General features: G+C 37.9%; 1 protein-coding gene across 1 annotated transcript; it reads right to left on the bottom strand.

The window, feature by feature from the left end:
- Window positions 1–5,189: 5,189 nt before the first annotated feature.
- On the bottom strand, window positions 5,190–21,339 carry RASSF9 (Ras association domain family member 9). Its single transcript, XM_018563200.1, has 2 exons — window positions 21,175–21,339; window positions 5,190–6,372 (listed from the first exon to the last, which is right to left on the bottom strand). Exon 2 carries the CDS (start codon window positions 6,354–6,356, stop codon window positions 5,190–5,192), a length of 1,167 nt encoding a protein of 388 aa, XP_018418702.1. The 5' UTR covers window positions 6,357–6,372; window positions 21,175–21,339.
- Between the last annotated feature and the right edge of the window lie 790 nt (window positions 21,340–22,129).

Below are 22,129 nucleotides of genomic sequence, written 5' to 3'. Positions count from 1 at the left end.
TAAAATTGGCTCAATCCCTGTTTGGCTGATTTTTTGTCCAGCTGATTCCTTTGAATTTTTTCTTTTCGATTTCATTTTTAAGCAAAAACCCTGTATGGCCAGCTTGAATTTGGGCTCACCAAATTGCTGACAGGATTAGCTAGATTTACGCATCCTGAAATGTTAAAGGAGAACTATGGGGTCAGTGTTTTTCACTGTAACGAACACAAACTAGCGTCCTCCCGTTACCCTAAGCTCAGTATACCGCAAGCTACAGCTCGCGGTATACTGAGGCGCCGCAGCCGGAGCGGATCCCGACGTAGATGACGGGATCCGCCCAGCTCCGTGAGTGACATCTGGCTCTGCCTATCTAGAGGCAGAGCCAGCTGTACCCGCCCCCTCCCGTTCCGCCAGTCAGCGCTGGCAGATCGGAGAGGGGAATCCAGCCCTCCCCCTGTCACGGCAGAGAGCCGTGACAGGATCGAGAGGTGAGCAAACCTGGTATGTGTTCGCTCACCTCCCGATCTACTGAGCCGACCTGTGACAGCCTCATTGTCACAGGTTGGCTAGAACTATGAGGTGAGTGGAAATCACTCATCTCATAGTTCTCCTTTAAAAATACATGTTACATAGTTACATAGTATTTGAGGTTGAAAAAAGACAAGGGTCCATCAAGTCCAACCTATAGCATGCATGCATGTGAATCTACATGTGTATGAGTCCATGTGTCATCTTCTTCCTAAGTGTACCTGTACCCCTGTATGTTGCGGTCTCTGAGGAAATCGTACAAATGCTTTTTGAATATTTCAACACACAGCTGAGATCACTGCTTGTGGCAACGAGTTTCATACCCTGACCGCTCTTACTGAAGAAGCCCTTACGCCCCTTGTGATAAAAGATGGTTGCCTCTAGTCTTTGTTATGGAGGTTGCTGTAAAGAGTTTATTGTTGATGTTGCTATTTCCATTGAACATCTTGTACAAGAAAATCATATCCCCCTTAATCTCCTCATTTCAAGCTTTTAAATTTAGTAACCTTGTCTCATAGCTTTGGTCCTCTATCCCCTTAATTAGTTTGGTTGCCCTTCTCTGGACTCTCTCCAGTTCAAGGACATCCTTTCTGTGCATTGGTGACCAAGACTGGACCGCATATTCCAGATGAGTTCAAACCAGCGATCTATAAAATGGCAAAATTATAGCCTTGTCTCTGCAGTACATTCCCTTTTTAATACAAGATAGTAGTCTGCTCGCTTTGTTTACGGCGGCCTGGCATTGCAAGCTATTATTCAACCTGTGGTCTACAACGACCCCCAGATCTTTTTCCATTTGTGACTTCCCTAGTGGAGTTTCCATTTATGTGTAATCCGCTTGCCTATTTTTAACTCCAAAGTGCATAGCTTTACATTTATCAACATTGAACCTCATCTGCCATATATTTTCCCACTCCCCAACTTTATCCGTGTCTATTACCCTCCCGATTTTGGTGTCATTAGCAAACACGGAAACATGACTATTTACTCCCTCCCTGATATCATTAATAAACAGGTTAGCATACAAAAATAGCATACAACAATAGCATGGGGCCCAGCACTAATCCCTGGGGCACGCTGCTCATGACCCTAGACCAATCTGAAAAGGAGCCATTTGTCGATACTCTCTGGACACGTTCCTGTAGCCAGTTCTCTATCCATATACACACCATTTCATCTATGCCCATCAATCTCAGCTTGTGTAGTAAGCGTTTATGTGGTACCGTGTCAACTGCTTTAGAAAAATCCAGATATACTACATCCACCAGCCTCTCTCTATCCAGATCTCTACTCAACTCTTCGTAGAATGTAAGTACGTTGGTCTGGCAGGAACAGTCTTTCCTAAATCCGTGCTGATTATCATTTACTATGCCATTATCCTGAACAAAGTCTACTAAGTAGTCCTTAATCATTCCCTCCAACAGTTTGCATACTATGGATGTAAGACTGACTGGCCTGTAGTTCCCAGGTTGGCATTTTGACCCCTTTTTGAATATCGGTACTACCGTAGCCCTCCGCCAGTCACACGGTACTCCACCAGTCATTATGGAGTCCTTAAAAATGAGGAATAACGGTTTTGCTATAACCTGGCTGAGTTCCTTAAGTACCTTGGGGTGCAGGTTATCTTGTCCTAATGCTTTATTTGCATTAAGTTTTTCAAGTCTATGTTGAACCCCGGCTTCCGTCAACCACTGTGGTGTATTTTACGATGGGCTAAGTGGATTCTTATCTATATTAAACCCTTCTTTTTCCTGAGTGTATACTGAGGAGATAAAAATAATTCAACACCTCGGCCCTCTCCCTGTCGTTTGTGATTAGATTCCCATTAACGTCCTTTATAGGGCCTATCTGCTCCTTTCTTACCTTTTTACTGTTTATGTATTGGTAGAATTTTGGGGGTTCCTCTTACTGGCTGTGGCGATATGTTTTTCGCACTCTATTTTAGCTCTCCAAATTACATGTTTACATTTTTTATTACATTCTTTGTATTTCTGGAAAGCTAATGCCGTCCCCTCCGTCTTATATTTTCTAAATGCCCCTCTCTTGCCCTTGATGTGTTGCTTTTCAGTTGTATCTAGCCATGCAGGCTTATAGCATTATGTAGCCATGCTGGTAATAGCATTATGTAATGTAGTCTTGAAACACTCCCACTTCTGGTCAGTGTTCAGAGTGTGGAATAAATTGCCCCATTCGATGTTGCGTACTATCTGGCGCAGCTTATCGAAGTTTGCCTTTCTGAAGTTTAGAGTTCTTGTCCGACCAGACCACTTTTCTTTCCTGTACCCAACATTGAAAGTAATCACATTGTGATCACTATTACCGAGTGTCTCCCCAATTGCAATATCTTCAACTAACTCCGCATTATTGGAAATTATTAAATCTAAGATGGCATTTTACCTAGTTGGAACCTCAACCATGATCCATGAAGTTGTCCCACCATAGGTTCAGAAAATGTCCCGCCTTTGCCGAATTGGAGGTTCCATTAGCCCAATTGATGCCCGCATAATTGAAGTTGCCCATCACGACAACATTACCCTGCTTCCCAGCTATTTCTAATTGGGAGTGTAGGTGACCCTCTTCCTCCTCCCCTGTATTCGGAGGTCTGTAGCAAATACCCACAATTAATTTACGACAATCATCCGTCCTATCTATCACAAGGATTCCACTTCATCGCCACCCACTGCAGTGATATCGTCCCGGATATGCATATTTAGATTATTTTTAACATACATGCAAACCCCCCTTCTCCCAAGCCTGTCCCTCCTGAACAGGTTGTACCCTTCTATATTGGTAGCCCAGTCATGCGTGCTGTCTAACCAAGTTTCAGCTATTCCCACTATGTCGAAGTCCTCTTCGAGTAGCATAACTTCAAGCTCCAATACTTTATTTGCTAGACTTCTAGCATTGGTGTACATACATCTGATTTTTGTACTACTATGGGTATTTTGTTTACCCCTTTCTAGCGCCCCACTACTTTTTTTGCTCATACAGCTACCTTTAGCGCTTTGTTTCTTTTGATCATACTTTTTTATATGACCTTGGTATCGGTGGATCCTTATGAATTTGATTAACTTGTGCAATTGGATTCACTATATTGACTTTGTTGACTGGAGTGAGCCCTCTGCATCCCCTTGTGTTACTGCCCTCTGTATTAATTGTATCTGTGTTTACTTGTTCTAGCTTGGTTTTATTTTTATTTATTTTTATTCCCTCCCCCCATTATCTAGTTTAAAAGCTCCTCCAGTCTTCTAATCATTTTTCCCCCCAAAAGTGCTGCACCTTCCCCATTAAGATGCAGCCCGTCTCAGCTGAAGAGCCGGTAACCGACTGAGAAGTCAGCCCAGTTCTCCAGGAAACCACATGTATTATCCACTACATACTCTGTGTGTGTGTGTGTGTGTGTGTGTGTGTGTGTGTGTGTATATATATATATAAATATTTTTCATGATAGTGTCCCTTCACCCTCAAAGTGTAAAATATTTCAGGTATGCGTAAAAGACAAAAAGTTCTCTACATTTATCAAGAAGAAAATCACCATAAAACACAAAAGGAAATTGTTCACATAGAAACAAAACTTAGCAATGACATTTTAAATTACAGGGCAGAGACTTTATGGTAAAGTAATGGTAATTTAAGAACCTGTTTGAGAATACAGAATTCAGCACATTTCTAAAACGTGCTTGAATTTTCAGCAGGAACATTTTCAAAAGAGCTGAAATGCTTTTTACTCAAACTATCACACATTTATTGACTGGAACTAGATTTCAAGTAGAAGGACATACTAACATACGAGAATCATTTGTCAATGCTCTTTTAGATTGTTTTTTAAAACACATAAGGAAATTAAATAAGGATAATTAACAGCTGTGTTGCAGTAAGCATTTATTTATAAACACATGATAATCATTAACATTTACAAGTAAAAAAAGTAAGAAAAAAAGTTGCAAAAACTATGGTTATTGTGAAAAAATAACAAGCTGGAGGCAACAAAGGGCAGCTGGTAATTGGTGCATAACTAAAGCAGTTCATCTTAATAACACTTACAAGCTTTGTATCAAATATGATACAGGGGAGCGTCACTCATAAGTGACCTTGATAAAAGAGGATTCTTTTCTGATGTGCTGAATGCATTCAATTCAAAACATGTATAAAGGTTACACAGAGTTCTTCAATAAGCTATTATTTTTAAGTTTGAAACCTTTGTAAATACAATAGATCTCTGATTAAGGGAATATATGCTTTAGAATAAGAAGCTGTTGTTTGGATTGAATGTCTTATCACTATGTTATTAGTTAAATTATTTTGTCAATATACATTTTTTTAAAAGCAAAACACACCACAAAGGCAATGACTTTCATTAAACAAAGAAAAATATCCAATGTACAGGTTATGTTTTACTTTTCCTTATAAAACAATCATCTGCTTTTCTTTAGTGTTCAATGTTTAGTAAAGTGCATTTGTGCCCAGGCTATGGACAATCAACTATTTACATATTCTTAACAAACAGTAAAGAGCTTTAAAATAAACCCTTACTCACCTCTATAGTTGTTATAAAAATAATAAAAAACAAATTTCTTCAGTCTGGTAACTACTTACAGTTCATGCTAATTAACATCTGTTTAAAGTAAAAAAAGTTTTCACAAACCACTTTGGTCATGTTATGGAGGAATTTACTTTGACTGTCAAAGAACAGGATCAGAGTTTTGGCTATAAGTAGAACTAATTCCTGTATCAGAATCTGTATCACTAGTAAGCTCTTCACTGTTGCCAGTACTTACAGACTGGTTGTATGATTGTGGAGATTCATAAGTCACTAAATGATTTGATTCATTTAATAATTTTAGCTCTTGTTTTAAAACATCATATTCTCTTTTCTGTCTAAGTAGAACAGAATCATGATAGCAGATTTCCTTTTGCATGCAGCAAAGGAGAGAATGTAATTTCACTTCCACTTGAAGGCTTTCTTCAACCGCTTGTCTAAGAGTTTGCAACATACACATGTCCCAAGTTTGGTTTAAGTTTTCCTCACCAGCACACAAGTCTTCCCATTGATATTTTGGCATTGTATCGGTCTCTTCTTTAATTTCATTGGATAATATCTCAGTATGCATGAAAGGGCTATTTGTTTCATCTTTAATATATAATAGTTCTCCAAGACTATCTTTGTCTAGTAAAAATTTGCATCTCTGCTGTTTAAATGTACCTTCTTTCAAGTGGCACTGCCTGCAGTGAGCTGAATGTTCATCCTCGTCTTCTTTGTCCAGATGTAGGTATGGCATGTACTTCTCAATCTGTTCATCCAACTCTAGAATTCTGTGAATTTGTTTTTTAATTGTGAGATTCTGAGAAGTGATTACTGGAGCAAATTTTTTTATGCTGTGTTTTTCTTGAAGATCCATGCCCTTTTTTATTTCTTCTAATTTTCTAAATGCCCTCCTTACAATGTTTTTCTGTTTATGCAATGGAAAAGATTTAATAACAGATGCTGTACTCTGATGGGGACAGTTTGTGTGCGTGTGATATTCAGCAGTATTCCACATTAAGCAAGGCTGCTTAAGCTCTGATTTCTCTAGAAAAAAGCTTACGTTAACTTGTTCTGCACCCCATGCCTTCCAAAGCTTTAACATTTTTGTGGTAGGTGGCAATGTACATTGGAATCCTCTCCATTTTCCAGTGATATAATACTGTTTAGGATTACCCAGTTGCACATGCTTGTTACCCATTACAGTTTGTTGTTCCTCAAGAACAGCTTGCACAACATCTGCACTGATTGTATGCTTTGTTAATCCACAAACAATTTTTTCTTCTTGGCCAACCCATACTACAATGTAGCCAGCTCTAGGTTCCATGTTTTCATTTGATTATCTAGAAAAGGAAAAAAAGAGTTAGGTCTGCTCAAATATTTACAAAAATGTAAACTATGTTATGTTGTCTCAGCTTTCTAAGCTCCAAAAGATCCAGCAACACAGGTTAAAAATAATTTCTTAGTCACACTGTACAATGGACCCCTAAAGACAAGTGGGCTGTTCATTTTGCAAGAGAACTTGCACATTGCAGAGGAGGTTTACCTTAGCTTGGTAAATCTGGTAAAATTTCTCTTTGCATGGAATACCCAAAAGTGCAAATAAAAAAAACAGTATTTTTGCTTGCACATGATTGGGTGATGGAAGTCAGAAGAGCTTCACCTCATTCATTAAACGAAAGAAAAATGTCCCCTTCAAAGTGCAAATTTCCTTGCAAAGTGAACAGCCTATTTGCCATTAGTAAAATCAACCACCATGTAGGAGTGCCCACTGGTCTAATCACATTTTGAAATGATGATAAAAATACCATGAACAGAATATGTAAATGCACTATTATCTATAGTTTACAGAAATAGCGCTGTGTCAATTCAAATGGTGAGTACAACCAAGTCTTAAGGGGGTTATTCACTACGTTTGGCTAATCCTTTGGTTCGCTTCAGCTGCAGGAACCCTTTGGTTCAGCCAAAGTGAAGTGTAGCTATACCTGCTATTCACAATCTGAGGTACCGAAGAGAATGACTGAGTCGAATGCTGAGCCTACAGTTCAACTATTCACTCTCTGCTGTTCAGTCTCTATAAGAATAAGAGTGAACAGCAGGGAATAAACTGCCAAACTGCTGAATGTTCGCCACAGCCCATCCAGATGTTGCATCGGCTGAGGCGAACAGATTCTTCCCTTTGGTTCAGCCAAACGTGCTGAGGCTGTACAGGTGAACCAAAGGGAAGTGAAGTGAGCCAAATGCAGCCTACGTATAGCTAAAAATAGATGTATAGAGGTACTGTGAATGGCCAAACAGGCTTTGCCTCAGTTATTAGTTTGGTTGCCTTCAGCAGCTTAGTGAATAACCCCCATGTAAGCAACAATTGTCAATCAATATGGCAGTCTAAGAATATGCACCTTAGTTAGCAACTGAAACTCCTGCATGTTTCTCCTCATGGATGTCATAGTGAGAACTAAGAAGTACATATTTTGAAAACATATTTTTGGTTCTGTATCTTCTCACTTTTTCTTTCTGTCTCTCAGCCTTTGAAGTACATATTTGTTTGCACTACAATTTGTAGTTAGTTTTTTTTTTCAAATTCTCTATTTATAAAGGCAAAGCAGGATAGACCATTATACATATAAGGCAAAAGAAGCAAATTACAAAAGTTATACAAACAAAGTTGGTTATGTAGAACCCCCAGTCCTCACAGAATATTTATCACAAACAAGCTGCATAACTGAGCTACTGTAATAGAAGGGAGAGGCAACTCCCGCTTCGTGCCATGAATTTTTAAGGTTATCTTTTCAATAACCAGCAGAAATAGATTGAATTCAAAAAAGTGTGTAAAAACCAAAGAACACTTTTAACTAGGCTAGATAACAAAATGAATAAATGAAGTAAATATAGATGAAGGGCAGAAAGGAGAGACAGGTAATGTGAAAGGGATAGAAAAAAGCAGAAAAGCCAGAGCAAGTACATTTCTGAGCTGGATAGAGCAGAAGGATCCCAGTCATAAGCAATAAACTACAAACAAACATCATTAAGCCCCTAAAAGGTACATCATTTTGGGAGCTACTCTCTTATGGCATTAGCTAACAACTTGCCTGGCTTGTTGCCATACTCATCCTATCCAAAAGGAGAGAGTTCAGGGCACTTCTTACTCTGGTCAGTTCAGCCCAGGTCTCTCTGTCCAAAGTCGTCTTGTGACCCACCTCCAGAGATCACAGTTCCACATACAGCTCTTCCACCCATCTGGGATGTTCACGTTTACAAAGCACTCCTATTTTGGTGCACACTCCCCAAATCACACATTTATGAGCCTCCAATAAGGTAAGGAGGTTTTGGCCCTGGTAGTCATTCGCATTTCAGGGGCATACCACCTTCCTCAGAAACACAATTTGGTGATTCTGAGGAAGGGGGTATGCCCCTTAAACGCGTAAATCCAGCCTAAGAGCATTGTATGGTGATGTGACCAGAGGCAGCTTTTTATACGCAGTCGGAGTGGAACATTCCTTAGACACTTATCTTGTGGTCTTTTATTGACAAGCGTGACTGAAATTTTATAATTGTGAGTATTTATAACCATTTTTATTATTCAAATAAAACAAGATTTCACACAAGGAGATGGTGCTTTGTTGCTTTTGTCTTCTAGGTAAAAGTAATGTTTACAAGCACAAATACATCACAAACATGCAAGAATTGTTTTGTTTTGTGTATGGTATTTATTTTGTATTTTTATGAATAGTGATGGATTCAATTACATAAACAGCAAAATAAATAGATTGCAAAATATTAGATTGCTAAAACTGTACAAACATGGTATTACACTACATTAATGTATGCTTTGAAACACATAGGGGAGTGAAAGCCAAAAGGATACTCCTTTATTGATGCATGCTCAGTATCACATAACACAATGTTTTTGCAGCTATGCAGTTTGCCTGATGAAGGGGACCCTGTGTGGTCCCGAAACTTCATGTTATGTGATACTGAGCATGTGTCAAGGCATATCGATCAGCATACTGGAGTGCCAGTGACCCCTTATTTTTTATATTGAGTGGCGCCATCCACTTGTCACTACAGCACTCAACTATTTCAAAAGGGACTTACCAGTCAGGAGTGCGATGGGACTTGGACATTAATCTACTCTATCATCTGCCCCCCTCAACACTCACAGTCAGTGCAGTGTAATTCAGTGAAACTCCTGTTTTCTTCCAGATGGTGATGGAGGTGGCAATATTAAGGAATGTGGCAGCGGCATGACATCACAGGAGGAGTTGAGTAAGTTCAGCATCTGTTATGTGATACATGGCTACTGGAAAGCTTTTGAAGCCCACTACCTGGAAAATAAATTTTTATGAGTAATATTTCATTTTTACCAACTTCAAATAGTCAAGAAAAAAATACTATGCATTCTTTTTAAGATGGAAGAAGGTGGGGATGAGGGTAGGTTCTATGTGTAAAGCTTACATACTACTAGAGGTAGGGTTTGATATCAACACTTCCCAAATACACTAAGGGGTCTATTCATGAAGCTGCCGATCCTTTGGCCGATCCTTTTGGCTTCGGCCGATCCTTTGGCTAGCTTCGGCCCCAGGACCCCTTCGGTTCAGTAGAACCGAAGGGGTGCTGTACGGGCTATTCACAATAGCCCGTACAGCTCCTGAACGTGGCCGAGCGGCTCAGTCGAGTCGAATGCATATGCATTGGCTCGGCTGAGGCGCACTGAAAGCCGAAGCTGGCCGAGCGGCCGGCCATTGGCCGAGCGGCCGGCCATTTCAGCTCGCTGCTGTTCGGCATCTATAAGAATAGGCCGAACAGCAGTGAGTAGCCTGCCGGAGGTTCGGCTCAGCCGATCCAGATGTTGGATCGGCTGAGTCGAACTCCTTCTGCACTTCGGGTCGACCCGAAGCCATGTGAAGCAAGCCGATGTATGGCTGAAATCAGCCGTACCAGCCTGAAGTGAATAGCCGAACAGTGTTCACTTCACTTGGGGTCGGTTGTTCACTCGGCTGCCCTCGGCAGCTTAGTGAATAGACCCGTAAGACCTTCAGAACTGGAAAAGCAATTATGGCAACATTCCTTGCTACTATTCTTTCCTTTTTGCAGGATACTGGTTTCTTGAAAACGACAGATTCATTTTAACTTTCTAGGAAACTTAGAGAAATATGTAGGCTGCCTTTACTGATCTCTCTCTGACAATGCCATCTTCAATGGCTGCCATGCTGATGGATGCCCATCTGTTCCAATGACTACAGTACATTCCAGATCTGATCCATATTTTCTCACTATGGAATTCCTTTAGCTAGATGTATATATTCTTCAAATATAAAATTACATAAGTGGCCATTTTATTTTGTAACATGCACCATACTGTAAGTGTTGCATAAAATCCAGGAGTATTTCATTTAAAGATCAACTCCAGCCAAAACATTTTATTTAATTATGGATGGATTAGGGGAGGTTTAGAGATGGTTTCAAATTTTCTTGCCCTCTTTGCCCCCTTGACCATGCAGAGGGTGGTAATATTGTCTGCCTAAACACAAGTCTGCTATTTGTCAGCACCCAAATGTCTTGCTCTGTGATTGGCTTAAGTACTGAAAGGAAACCACAACTGCTGACAGGTAAGTGTGGCACAACAGTATAGATTATAGACAGAAGTATAAAATAGTTTAGGTTTATAACACTATAGAGGTGTCCTTTAAGATATATTTGACCTGTACATATTTTCACTTTACATTTGTAAACACTTAAAGTGTTTTTTATGCTCCATTTTCCTTGTTCTACAAATGTATTAGTGTATTATTGATATATCCATGCCCTACAAAAGCACAGAGTGCAAAGTATATATTTAAATCTGACAACTACGGACATGTTTTGGGTGTGAGAAAAAATATTCAACTGAAATGCTGAATGAGCTACTAGTGCCAATGTTTGTCTTGTATTCAACTCTAACAGAACTTTTACTAATGAATGTGCTGGATATAGCAATCTGATAACAATACATTTTTCTAGTTTTTGAGCCGCTGATTATTCAATTAAATCAGTCAGTTATTTGTTTCAAATACAGTTAAAAGTAAAGCAATGACATGGCAAATAGGAGTATGAAGTCTTTAAACATTGCAACCATCAAATTTGACAAACACTTACTCCATGTTAGTTATGTGTTCCCATTTGCATTGCACACCAAAAAATAATTGAACAAATATGTTTTGCCTTTCTAGTTGTTTTTTGAAGCAGGATAATATGCAGAACTTTACAGACAGTCTGAACTTGTCAGAATAACTGTCTGAATAATACACTATTGGAACACATATGGAAATTTTTTTTATTGTTTACCACCCAGGCCTTGAAATCTTTAACCTTTTGTTAGGCCAGACAGTGTGTACATCTCTGTGAATAAAATCCGCCAGCACAGTACAGACAGGGTTAATTATGCTTAATATGACTCCCCAGCCCCCACCTATAAAAAAGGATAGCTGAGTAAAAATGTTATAGGATTTGTCAGCAAATAAAAGAGGTAAGCTGCAGTTTTTAAACAATTATGTTTAACATTTAGTTTATGCTACGTTAATGGGAACACCTAACAAATCAAAGTATGTGTTACTCTAAGTCTGGATGAAAAAGTAGAAATACAGTTTAAGGTTTCTATATACATGAAAGGGCATGCACAATGCAGGTATAGCCAGACTTCTTTTTACTGCATATAGGCGAATAATATAGGCCATCGAGGAGATGATAATTAGGTGTTATGGGTTACTGTTTTTGATAATTACAGTTTGGCTTACAAGCATAGTAGTAAAAGTTAAGTAGCACGTTTACATTTGCCATATTTTGCCTATGTCTGCTATGCAATAGATCTAGTAATATATTTTTGTAAATTACAACAACAATAAATATAAGAACTGCTAAATGAGCATCAACAACATCAGTACAAACACACCTGACATTTGCAATGGGTCAGTCTTGAGAGTAATACATTGTTAAAAAGTCACTAAAATACCAAATTTATCTATAACACTGTCCCATAGAGCTGCCATTTTTCTTTCAGACCTGAATGGACATTCTTTTACAGAATGGAATAGGCAATTCCATTTCCAGAGGGCTGGTTAGCTAATATTACAGATAACCTGCCAGCTTAGAGGTTATCTGTAAAGTACACAGATCTGTTCTTGGAATGATACCTCTTAGTGCCTATATCTATGGAATGGCAATGTAGTCACTGTTGGACAGTAGAATTGTCAATTTGTTGGTGAGAGAAGTGTTAGAATGACCACCAGATTTAGGTGAACTTTACATAAATGACAACATTAAACATTAAACATCAAAGCCTTACTCAGCTAACACTTTTAAGTAGTTTCAGAAATAGTATTTTTCCTTTTGGGATAAAGGTTTCAATTAAATGTATAAAAGCTGACCATTGTGAGCACCCCTGGTGCTTAGTACTGGTAGGATCAACAGGTAATAAAACTATGTCATGGGAGGGGTGGGCTCAGTAAAACAAAGACAGTTTTATTTTGCTTATAGTCCTACTTCAACTTGAACTATGTATAAAATTCTGGACTTTTTAAATTATGATAATGCATTGTGACTCTTTTAATACCATTAGACACTTTGCTTTTTCATTAAATCGATTTACTGCATAGAAAAATATTCGATCCACAGAAGAAAAGAAACTGAATAAATTTGCTTAAGGCAGAAACCAATTTTTCAAACTGCATGGTGATGCCTTATCTATGAAAACTATGAATAAATCATTTTTATTTTGTGTATTTTAAGTTTAGAGGAAAGTCTGCAAAGGAATTGAAGTTTATTTACTGTCTTCATTTATTTTTGTACTTCCTCATACTTTCATAATGCCTATCCCTTTGTTGCCAGGATCACTAAGCATGTTCAGCTCTGTATGAAAGGCATATAATTTTCTTACTAGCTATCACTTTAGTAGTGTTACATTTTAAACAGGCATCACAAACTCCTGATGTCTTTTTCCGTAACACCATGATAAGAAAAATCAGTTATTCTCTTTTTTACCCAGAAATTGTTTCTTGAGAAGGTGTCGTTATTTAAAGAACGTGAAGTTCACAGGCCAGCTGTAACATTTGGAAAAGAAACTGATTCTACAGTACTTGAATGTATATTGCTAGTCTTAGAAAATATAATCCTAGATGTTTATTTTGAATTAAATTTAGATAGGTCAAAGAGAAAAATACCTGATCTATTTTCAAGAAGAACTCCACTATAATGCAAAAGAAGAATATTGTTTAAAAGTGAGAAGCTATAGAAATCCCTAAATATAACCAGTTATAAATTTGATCTATTTTACTATGGGGGTTATTCACAAAGCTTCCGAAGGCAGCTGTGTAAATAACTGACCTGAAGTGAAGTGAGCCGAACGCTGATCGGCTATTCACTTCAGGCTTGTACGGTTGATTTCAGCTGTACACCGACTGAAATCAGCCGTACATCGGCTTGCTGCGGCTGGGTTTGGGTCGGTTGAACATGTTCAGCACGTTAGGCCAACCCGAGGTGCAGAAGGAGTTTGACTCAGCCGATCCAACATCTGGATCAGCTGAGCCGAACCTCCGGCAGACTACTCACTGCTGTTCGGCCTCTTCTCATAGGGGCCAAACAGCAGTGAGTGAATAGCCAAATGACGCTTGGCTATTCTGCTCGGTACCTCTGTGGTACCAAGCAGAATAGAAAACCAGTTCAAAAAGTAGCAAAAAAAATAGAAAACGATTGGGCGAAGCTAGCAGTGACTAGCTCTGCCCAACTGTTTTTTATTGGCGGGGACCAGCTGTCATTACAATGAGAGCTGAGCAGACCGGGCGGTGATATCCAAGCCGGCTCCACTAAGCTCTCATTATAATGACCAGTGACGTGCAGTACTTCTTGATCGGGTGAGGCATTCCCCAGCCCCGCCAGCCGAAGCCACACCCCCTCGACGAAGACGAAGCTCCACTGCCGCTGGGAGAAGCCCCGAACCAAACATGTCCTCGAGCTAGTGTAAAGGACGGGTTGCCTCCCCTGACCGCATGTCCCTGGTAATGACAGTTCAACATCCCCTAGTTACCTGGTAACCAGGGGATGCTGAACTGTTATAACACACTGAGAACTGGGCGGAGCCACCTGCTGATTCCCTGCTATGTTTTTTTCTCTATTAATCTGACAGCTGCCGCAGGCTGCCGTCAGAGTAAAGAAATAAAAAAACAACAAATAGCATAGGAATGAATAGATAGGATGCTATTGGCCATTTCAAATTGGAATAGCCAATAGTAGGCTGGCTACTGCACCCGCCTACTGCTGCTGTCAATCAGCAGAGGAGGACCTGAAGTTCTCCATCAGATCCACCTCTGCTGATTGACAGGCACAATAGCCAGCCTACAAATTGGCTATTCCAATTTGAAATGGCCAACAGCAGCCTAGCTATTATGCTATTTGTTGTGTTTTTATTTCTTTACTCTGACGGCACCATGCGGCAGCTGTCAAAATAATAGAGAAAAAAACATAGCAGGGGAATCAGCAGATAACAGGGAGCTAATGCTTCCCCTGTTATCTAATACTTTTTTTTCCCTTTGTATTCAGACAGCAGCCACAAAAAAAAAAACCGAGAATCAGCCGATATCAGGGGGGAGACTAGGCTAGGATTAGTCAGGACATTTGTTTTATTTTTAAATGGGGGCCCCTCTTAACATTTCTAACGTTTGGGAGGAGGACCCCACACTGTGTTTATTTATTTGTTTACACATTGCAGAGAGAACAGTCTGCTTCAGGCTGTGTGTTAAACTCAGTCGAGCCGAGGGCATATGCCTTTGGCTGGACTGAGCCACTCGGCCAACTTCGGGAGCTGTACGGTCTATTCACTATACTCTACTGAAACGAAGGGGTCCTAGGGCCGAAGCTAGCCAAAGAATCAGCCGAAGCTATGGCTAGATCCTTCGGCAGTTTTGTGAATAACCCTTTATATGTTTAACCTATAGAAGCCAATATATAGTCCAAAACCCAACAACCAGCAAAAAGCTGTATGCATCCATGCTCCCAGTTAATTATGTTGATTTACAGCACAGCTATAAAGGATACTTGTATCCAGGGATGTTCCCTACACTATTCAACGCCTGAGACTGGGGAAGGCATGGATGTTGGTGGATGCTTGTTACTGGCAGGAGGGTATAAGTTGCTGACAGTGGATGGTCGTTTCTGAGGGTGGGGGTTTCTGGTGGTGACTGCTTGTTTTCAGGGAGAAGGGCTGGTGATACTTCTGGGTCCGGGCAACCAGTGATATCAGCGAGCTGAGCAGTATGCCGACCAGATCATCACAGGTAGCTAAGAGCTCTTAGCAACCTTAGATTATCAGGTTGGCTCGGGAGCAGCAGGAACACATGCCGCCCCCCACATGGCCAAATAAGATGCCGCCTAAGACAACCGTCTCAGGCTAACTCATTGTAGAGATGGCCCCACTTCATGATAGCCTAGATATGTTTTATTGGTTGAAACCTGTTAATTTATGATATGCAGAGGAATAGATGTGATCACAAACAGGTCCTCATATATACTTAGCAAACAAAGGTACCTTATATTTTACACAGATAGGGCTGGTCTTTTTTTTTTTAATTTGCTTTGACATTATGGTAAATGACCAGTACAGATGGAAACAGAGTTCAATAGCTTGTTTAGAGGGGAACTGTATACTTTTAAAAAAGGTGTTTTTAGATGTATATGTTAAATTAACAAGTTTAAAGCATAAGTCAAGTAAAAAAATCGTATGCAGTACATCTCTGCAATACAAGCACATTTCTAGGGATAAGCTCATATTTGGACTGAATGGTGTCTCAAACTGTGCTCCTCTGAAAAGAGAATGACGCTCCTTCCATATTGTCCAATAAGTTGACGTTAGCTGCTTGAAATAAGCAAAGAGGTCAGATGCAGTGATGTCATTGACCTTATAGGGCTACATGTCTATATTTGGTAAATGACATCAGCACAAGCATCCCACACCTTTTTTTACATGCAGCTGCGGTGTGGGGAATGCCCGGCCTGCAGCTAATTGGTTGGAGGTCCCTATAGCACTTTCTTGTTTAGAGAAGCTCAGGTTCAGACCAGGTCGGTCTGAACATCAGCTAATTCATACACAGTTCCCCATGTTTTGTCCATTTAAAGACCCTGCAAATATAAAAAAATCCTGTTAATCTGCCAGAATTGCACTTAGCTTTTAATTTTCTTTTGTAGAATGACCAAAATGGAAAGATTGTTTGCAAGTTGTCTATTTTTAAGCTACTGAATCCTGCCCATTCTCATAATCTCCACAGCATGGAAGATAATTGGCCTGTAGCACAAGATAAGAACTGGGAGAACTCGGCATGATTATACACCAAGTCTTGTTTTTTTTTTCCTTATTAAACAGATTTAACAAAACACTTTTAATGGTATATTTAACAGATCAACAAAGAGCAAATAAGAGAAGTTCATTGTTATGGTTTACATACACTAAAAGGTCATCTCCAGACAAAAACTTGCTTTGTTTATTTTTGGAAACAGTCAGGTAAAGATAGACTCTCTGTCAAGATTTTATTTGCAATCTGTGTCCTTATTGGGGAAATTTCCCCTTCTTGTTGGACCAGGAAATTACAGAAAATCTCCCCTTTTGGATTGCAGACTGCAAAAAAACAATGTATTTTATAAAATAGAGAAGAATTAGAACTTCTTATATGTTATTATTATTGTTGGTGTCTTCCTGTCTTATTGTCAACCACTCCTTTTATTTCTTGTCTTGAGTGGAAATATGAACAATGGGACCACAAAACACAAAAAACTTGGCAGAATTTTTTGCTCTATCCGAGTCTTAAAAAAAGCTTTGCCTGAGGTTGAGCTTTTTAGTAATGAATCTTATTTTTGAAAATGATTGTCTTAAAATATTTGATTCTAAGTATTAGACATGTGCACCAGCAAAAAAATTTGTTTAGTTTAGTTTCGTTTTGAAAAAAAAACAAAAAATTTGTTTAGTTTCGTTTCGTTTTGAAACAAAAAAATATTTTAGTTTAGTTTTGTTTTTCGGGTCTGAAATCAAATTAGTTTCGGACGAAATTCGTTAGCGGTAGTCCTGCCGAAATTCGTTTATGGAAAAAAACAAAAAACTTTACTCTCCCATGCCATGATTTGAACCATAAAAAAAAATGGCATTTAGTCATTTAGGTCAATAGGAGAATGCCAATTCAAAAGCAAAGAAAAAAAAATCTTTATCCATTACTCCCCCATGCCTGGATTTGAACCAGCGACCTTGACAATGGCAATCCTGTGCTCTAACCTCTACATTATTGCTTCTGTACTTTAACCATAGAAATGTTGTAGAAGGTAAATGTTGTAATTTTTTTTTTCCTAATGTCGTTTTGCTGAAAGGAAATCCGTACAATAACGAATTTCGGGAAATCGGGAATTTGGGATTCCTTTGCATTCATCTTAGCTTTAATTCGGATGCATCCGAATCTCCGAATTTCTGAAAATTCGTCCAAAGCGAATTTCGGAACGAACCGAATCGCACATGTCTACTAAGTATACAGTAGTTTGTGTGTAATCTGTATATTGACATGGGAGCCATGAGTTTTGTTCATTACACAGCTTTGCTTTCTGCTTAGTACTGCTGCATTATTTTGCTTAAATGCACCTTTATGTGTCTCTCTCTCTTACTACACCAGTTTTACATAAAGAAATAAAGAAAGTGTTAGTTTAAGTCTTAAAAAAGAGGCAAAAATAAAGACACATTTCTTATAATTATAAAGTAATGTGAATACAAGTGTTCTTAAAATGCAGACTTTGGTTTTTAATAGCTATCCATTAAAGTAGTTTTTGTATGATTCTAATTTTATAAACTTATGCTTTCATATTTTATTTTGATGAAATATAAAGATCTCTACATTAACCAACATAGGGAGGTTCCAATGTCAGGATTTACCACAATCATTCTGTCTTTCTCAAGCAACTTCTGAGATAAAATATTGGTCACACAAGGAGTGCATTGTTTTTAATGCCTTGGCCCTGCTGTATTGTGAGAAGGACCAGTAAAGCAGAACCATTGTATAGAAGTGCTAAGCAGAAAGCAGGACTCGTGTAATGGGCACATATGGCTACCATCATATTGTTGCACATTGTTGCATTGAATAACAGAGGACTCATATTAATGTAAATTGATGAACAGCAATAATAGCACACTGCATGGTTTAACTGTTGCCCAGAATTTCTCTCTTTGTGTAAATCTGTATTCTTTTGGTTCTGTTTTCTCTTTGTTTATTTTGTATTACATTTTCACTTCTTATGTTCACACATTCAGTACTTGTTTTCCCATTTGTCAATAGTCAGTCGGTATATGTAACTTTTTAAAGAGTTTTGTGTGCAATTGAAGTGCTTGTTTTTGTGAAAAGCACGTTTATTTGATTTAGGTGATCCCATTCGTATACACTCTTTATTTTGTACAATAGTGTTTTCTTTCTTTCCTTTAGAAAATGCTGTCCTTACTGGTTGGACAAGTTTGAGCAACAGTGATATTTATCACGTTGCAAGTCTAAATGCCTCAACAGACTTTAAAAACTGACAGGCAGTACAGTTAAGTTCTTAAATTAATATTTAACAAAACAACACTTAACAAAGTATGTGTTTGATATATTTAGGAAAACCGCCATCTTAGCTCTAGTTAGAGATATATTCAACACCTTAGTAAAATCTCCTGCTTTAGCTCAACCTTTCTAGCATAGTATATATAATCCATTCATAAGACAAGGCAGATATCTGTTGCCAGGGACATGAATGTCCATATAGACTTCGATGGGTGTAAGCAACGTATGATTTTACTGAAGCCTGAAAATCTGCCAAAAAAAGTGCGTACCAACACCATACAACAGCACCATGTTCCTGTCACTGCTGTCTCTCATTACTTCTTATTCATAGATACCATCCACTGCTCAACAACACCATGTCCCTGTTACTGTTGTCTCTCATTAATTTCTATATATATGTAGCATTTACTGTTTCCATGCACTGTGTCTCTTTCAATACTGTACTATGTCCTGTTGCTTCTGTCTCTTATTACTTCCTAATCATATGTACCACCCACTGCTCAAAAGCACTATGTCTCTTTCAGTGCTCACTATATTTTTACCCCTGCTGTTTCTCATAATTTCCAATTTAGATGCACAACTCACTGTTCAGCAGCACCATGTCCCTGTCACAGCTGCCTCTTATTACTTTCTGTTTATATGACTCAACCACTATTTAGCAGTACCTTTCTCTTTTACTGCTGTCTCTCATCACTTATTTATATGTACTATCCAATGCTGAACAGTACCATTTCACTTTCATTGCTGTCTCTCATCGCTTTTTATTCATACGAACCACTCACTGCTCAGTAGTACTGTTTATGATTGCTTCTTGTCTATATTTCTACCATGCATTGATTTGTCCCTATTACTGCTGGCTCTCATCCCTTCCAATGGATATATAACGTGCACTGCTGTCTTCATTTCTATATATTTACTCTCGTAGCAGATCTTAAAGTGGACCTGTGCCCAAACTATGGACATTAAAGTATTTATACATTCTTTACAAGCAGTGAAAAGCTAAATCTTTGAAATAAGCCAAACCTGCCCTCCCTAGCTGTTTGTAACGTAAAGCAATTCAGTCTCAAAGATCCTCAAAGATCATAACAAAGACTCTAAAATATGTTCCATTCAGTTTACAACTGCTTAGACACATTTGATTTTTGTTTACATAAGAGGGGTATTAGCCTGATAGGATTCTGGTGCAATAGAAAGCAATAGGAAAAAACTAACAGGGTTATTCACAAAAGGGTGAAGGGTTTAGAGAAGGCAGGAGAAGTGAACAATCTAGGTTAAAATAGCTGATTTGGAAAAATTCTCCAATTCAGCTCACTTTCCAGTTCAGCTATGTTGTCCTAGATTGTTCACTTCTCCTGCCTTCTCCAAACTCTTCACCCTTTTTTGAATAACCCTGTTAGATTTGAGTGCCTCTTTTGGGAATTTTTTTTCACAATGCATATAAAGTAGCTGCCAGAGTAATTTAGCGCTTGTTTTAAGTTCCTTTTACTGATTGCTCAGACTATGTAAATACTTTATTGTGTATTGTCTGGGTACAGGTTCACTTTAATTTAAATAATGCATAAGGCATTAATAAAAATAGCAGTTAGACTTACTTAATACTTATTTATCTCCTGTAGCAAGATCCATCCAGGCCTGACAAGCTGCTGCCTCATTGACACGTTCCCTTCTTGGAGTTCAAGATGTTAATGCCAACAGCAACGATGAGCAATGGACCTAAAGGTCATCTTTTTTACTTTAGGTCCATTTTAACCTGAATAATAATAATACGGTCCTTTGTGGCTGATATGAAAGTGTTGTGGCTGATATGAAAGTGTTGTGGCTGATATGCAGTGCTCTCTATATAGCACTGCACACTACTTAAATGTATCTTAAAGATAACAATAATTTAGCAATAACAATGTGGAATGTGGGAATGTTACATAAATCTTTATTCCCAGAGCATCTACTGCAAATTCAACCAAAAACCCCAGCTGTACAGTTAACCAACCACTAAGCCAGCACGCTATCTATTTTGGACAAGGGAAGAAAGCACTATTAGTACAGTTCATTAGACTAGGTTGGGCAACATTGTAAATGAACCCTCTCAGGAGTGCAAGCCAGCTCAAACATTTCTGCCGTTCAGCAAGCGGGCACACTTATGCTAATATACATAAGCTATATTAAAACAGCTATGCGGTAGGGGGCTCCTTACTATGTACATAATCAATGTTATACCATTTCATTTTTTGGAAAGTAATGTCCTTATAAATTCACTGCACAGAGCAATAACTATGTGTATCTATTATGAGTTTTCTAGTGCAATGTATGTTTTCAATTTATGCACTGTGTACAATGAAAATAAATTTTGCATATATATTGCTACTAGTGACACAGGTTGTTCTAACAATTGTAATAATCTTTCATATTTGTTTAACTGATGTATAACGCTTACCTTTCCTTCAATGCATGAGCAGAGAGTTGGTTACTGTGAAGCAGAACAGTCACTGATTACTTTTCTACTGTGACAAAGATCTAATAAAACGTTTCACTCATTAAAAGAAGCGTGAATTTCATTACATAGTAGTAGGTCTTGTCCATCCATGTCAAAAGTTGCTTGTTACCAAGATCCATAATGAGCTGAACAGAATTAGAGCACAATGCCGTAACTTGCTGAGTGAAGTTAAGGTAATCACTGTCCCTGTTACAAAGTTAACTAAGCAGAATAGGAGGAAGTTAAGCAACTTCAGCTGCTTTGAACTAGTGTTCCTGTTACACCTTTGGAAATCTGCCCAGCTTCAGAGTCAAGGAGTCATTAGCCTGTGAATCTGCACAGTGGCTGTACTTTCTCTTCAATGTTCTCATCTGCGATTTATAAGTACCAAGTAGTCATTTTGTATTCAGCTCTTCTGGTACTACCAACTAGAAAGCTGAACAATATCATGGAATGCAAAATAAGGTAATAGCTACAGTAGTATGCAATTTATATATGCATATATATATATATATATATATATATATATATATATATATATATATATATATATATATATATATATATATATATATATATATATATATATATATATATATATATATATATATATATATATATATATATATATATATATATATATATATATATATATATATATATATATATATATATATATATATATATATATATATATATATATATATATATATATATATATATATATATATATATATATATATATATATATATATATATATATATATATATATATATATATATATATATATATATATATATATATATATATATATATATATATATATATATATATATATATATATATATATATATATATATATATATATATATATATATATATATATATATATGAATATGATAGTCAAAGATAAACTCTAGGCAGATATAAAAGATACATATTAATGCAGATCTGTATTAATCAATGCAATCTTGAATGTACTTTTTAAACAAAAGCTTTACAGCAGAGCTCAAACTGGGGAAGGCAAAAGCAGCACAAGG

The sequence above is a fragment of the Nanorana parkeri genome, unplaced genomic scaffold (genome assembly GCF_000935625.1).
Source record: "Nanorana parkeri isolate BGI_ZX_2015 unplaced genomic scaffold, ASM93562v1 scaffold640, whole genome shotgun sequence".
NCBI lineage: Eukaryota > Metazoa > Chordata > Amphibia > Anura > Dicroglossidae > Nanorana > Nanorana parkeri.
The sequence above is the reverse complement of the archived record's forward strand: the minus strand, read 5'-3'. Positions and strand labels throughout refer to the sequence as shown.

What these genes read in the sequence shown, in the direction of transcription:
- RASSF9 (XM_018563200.1), bottom strand. Translation starts at nt 6,356, where the DNA reads ATGGAACCTAGAGCTGGCTACATTGTAGTATGGGTTGGCCAAGAAGAA.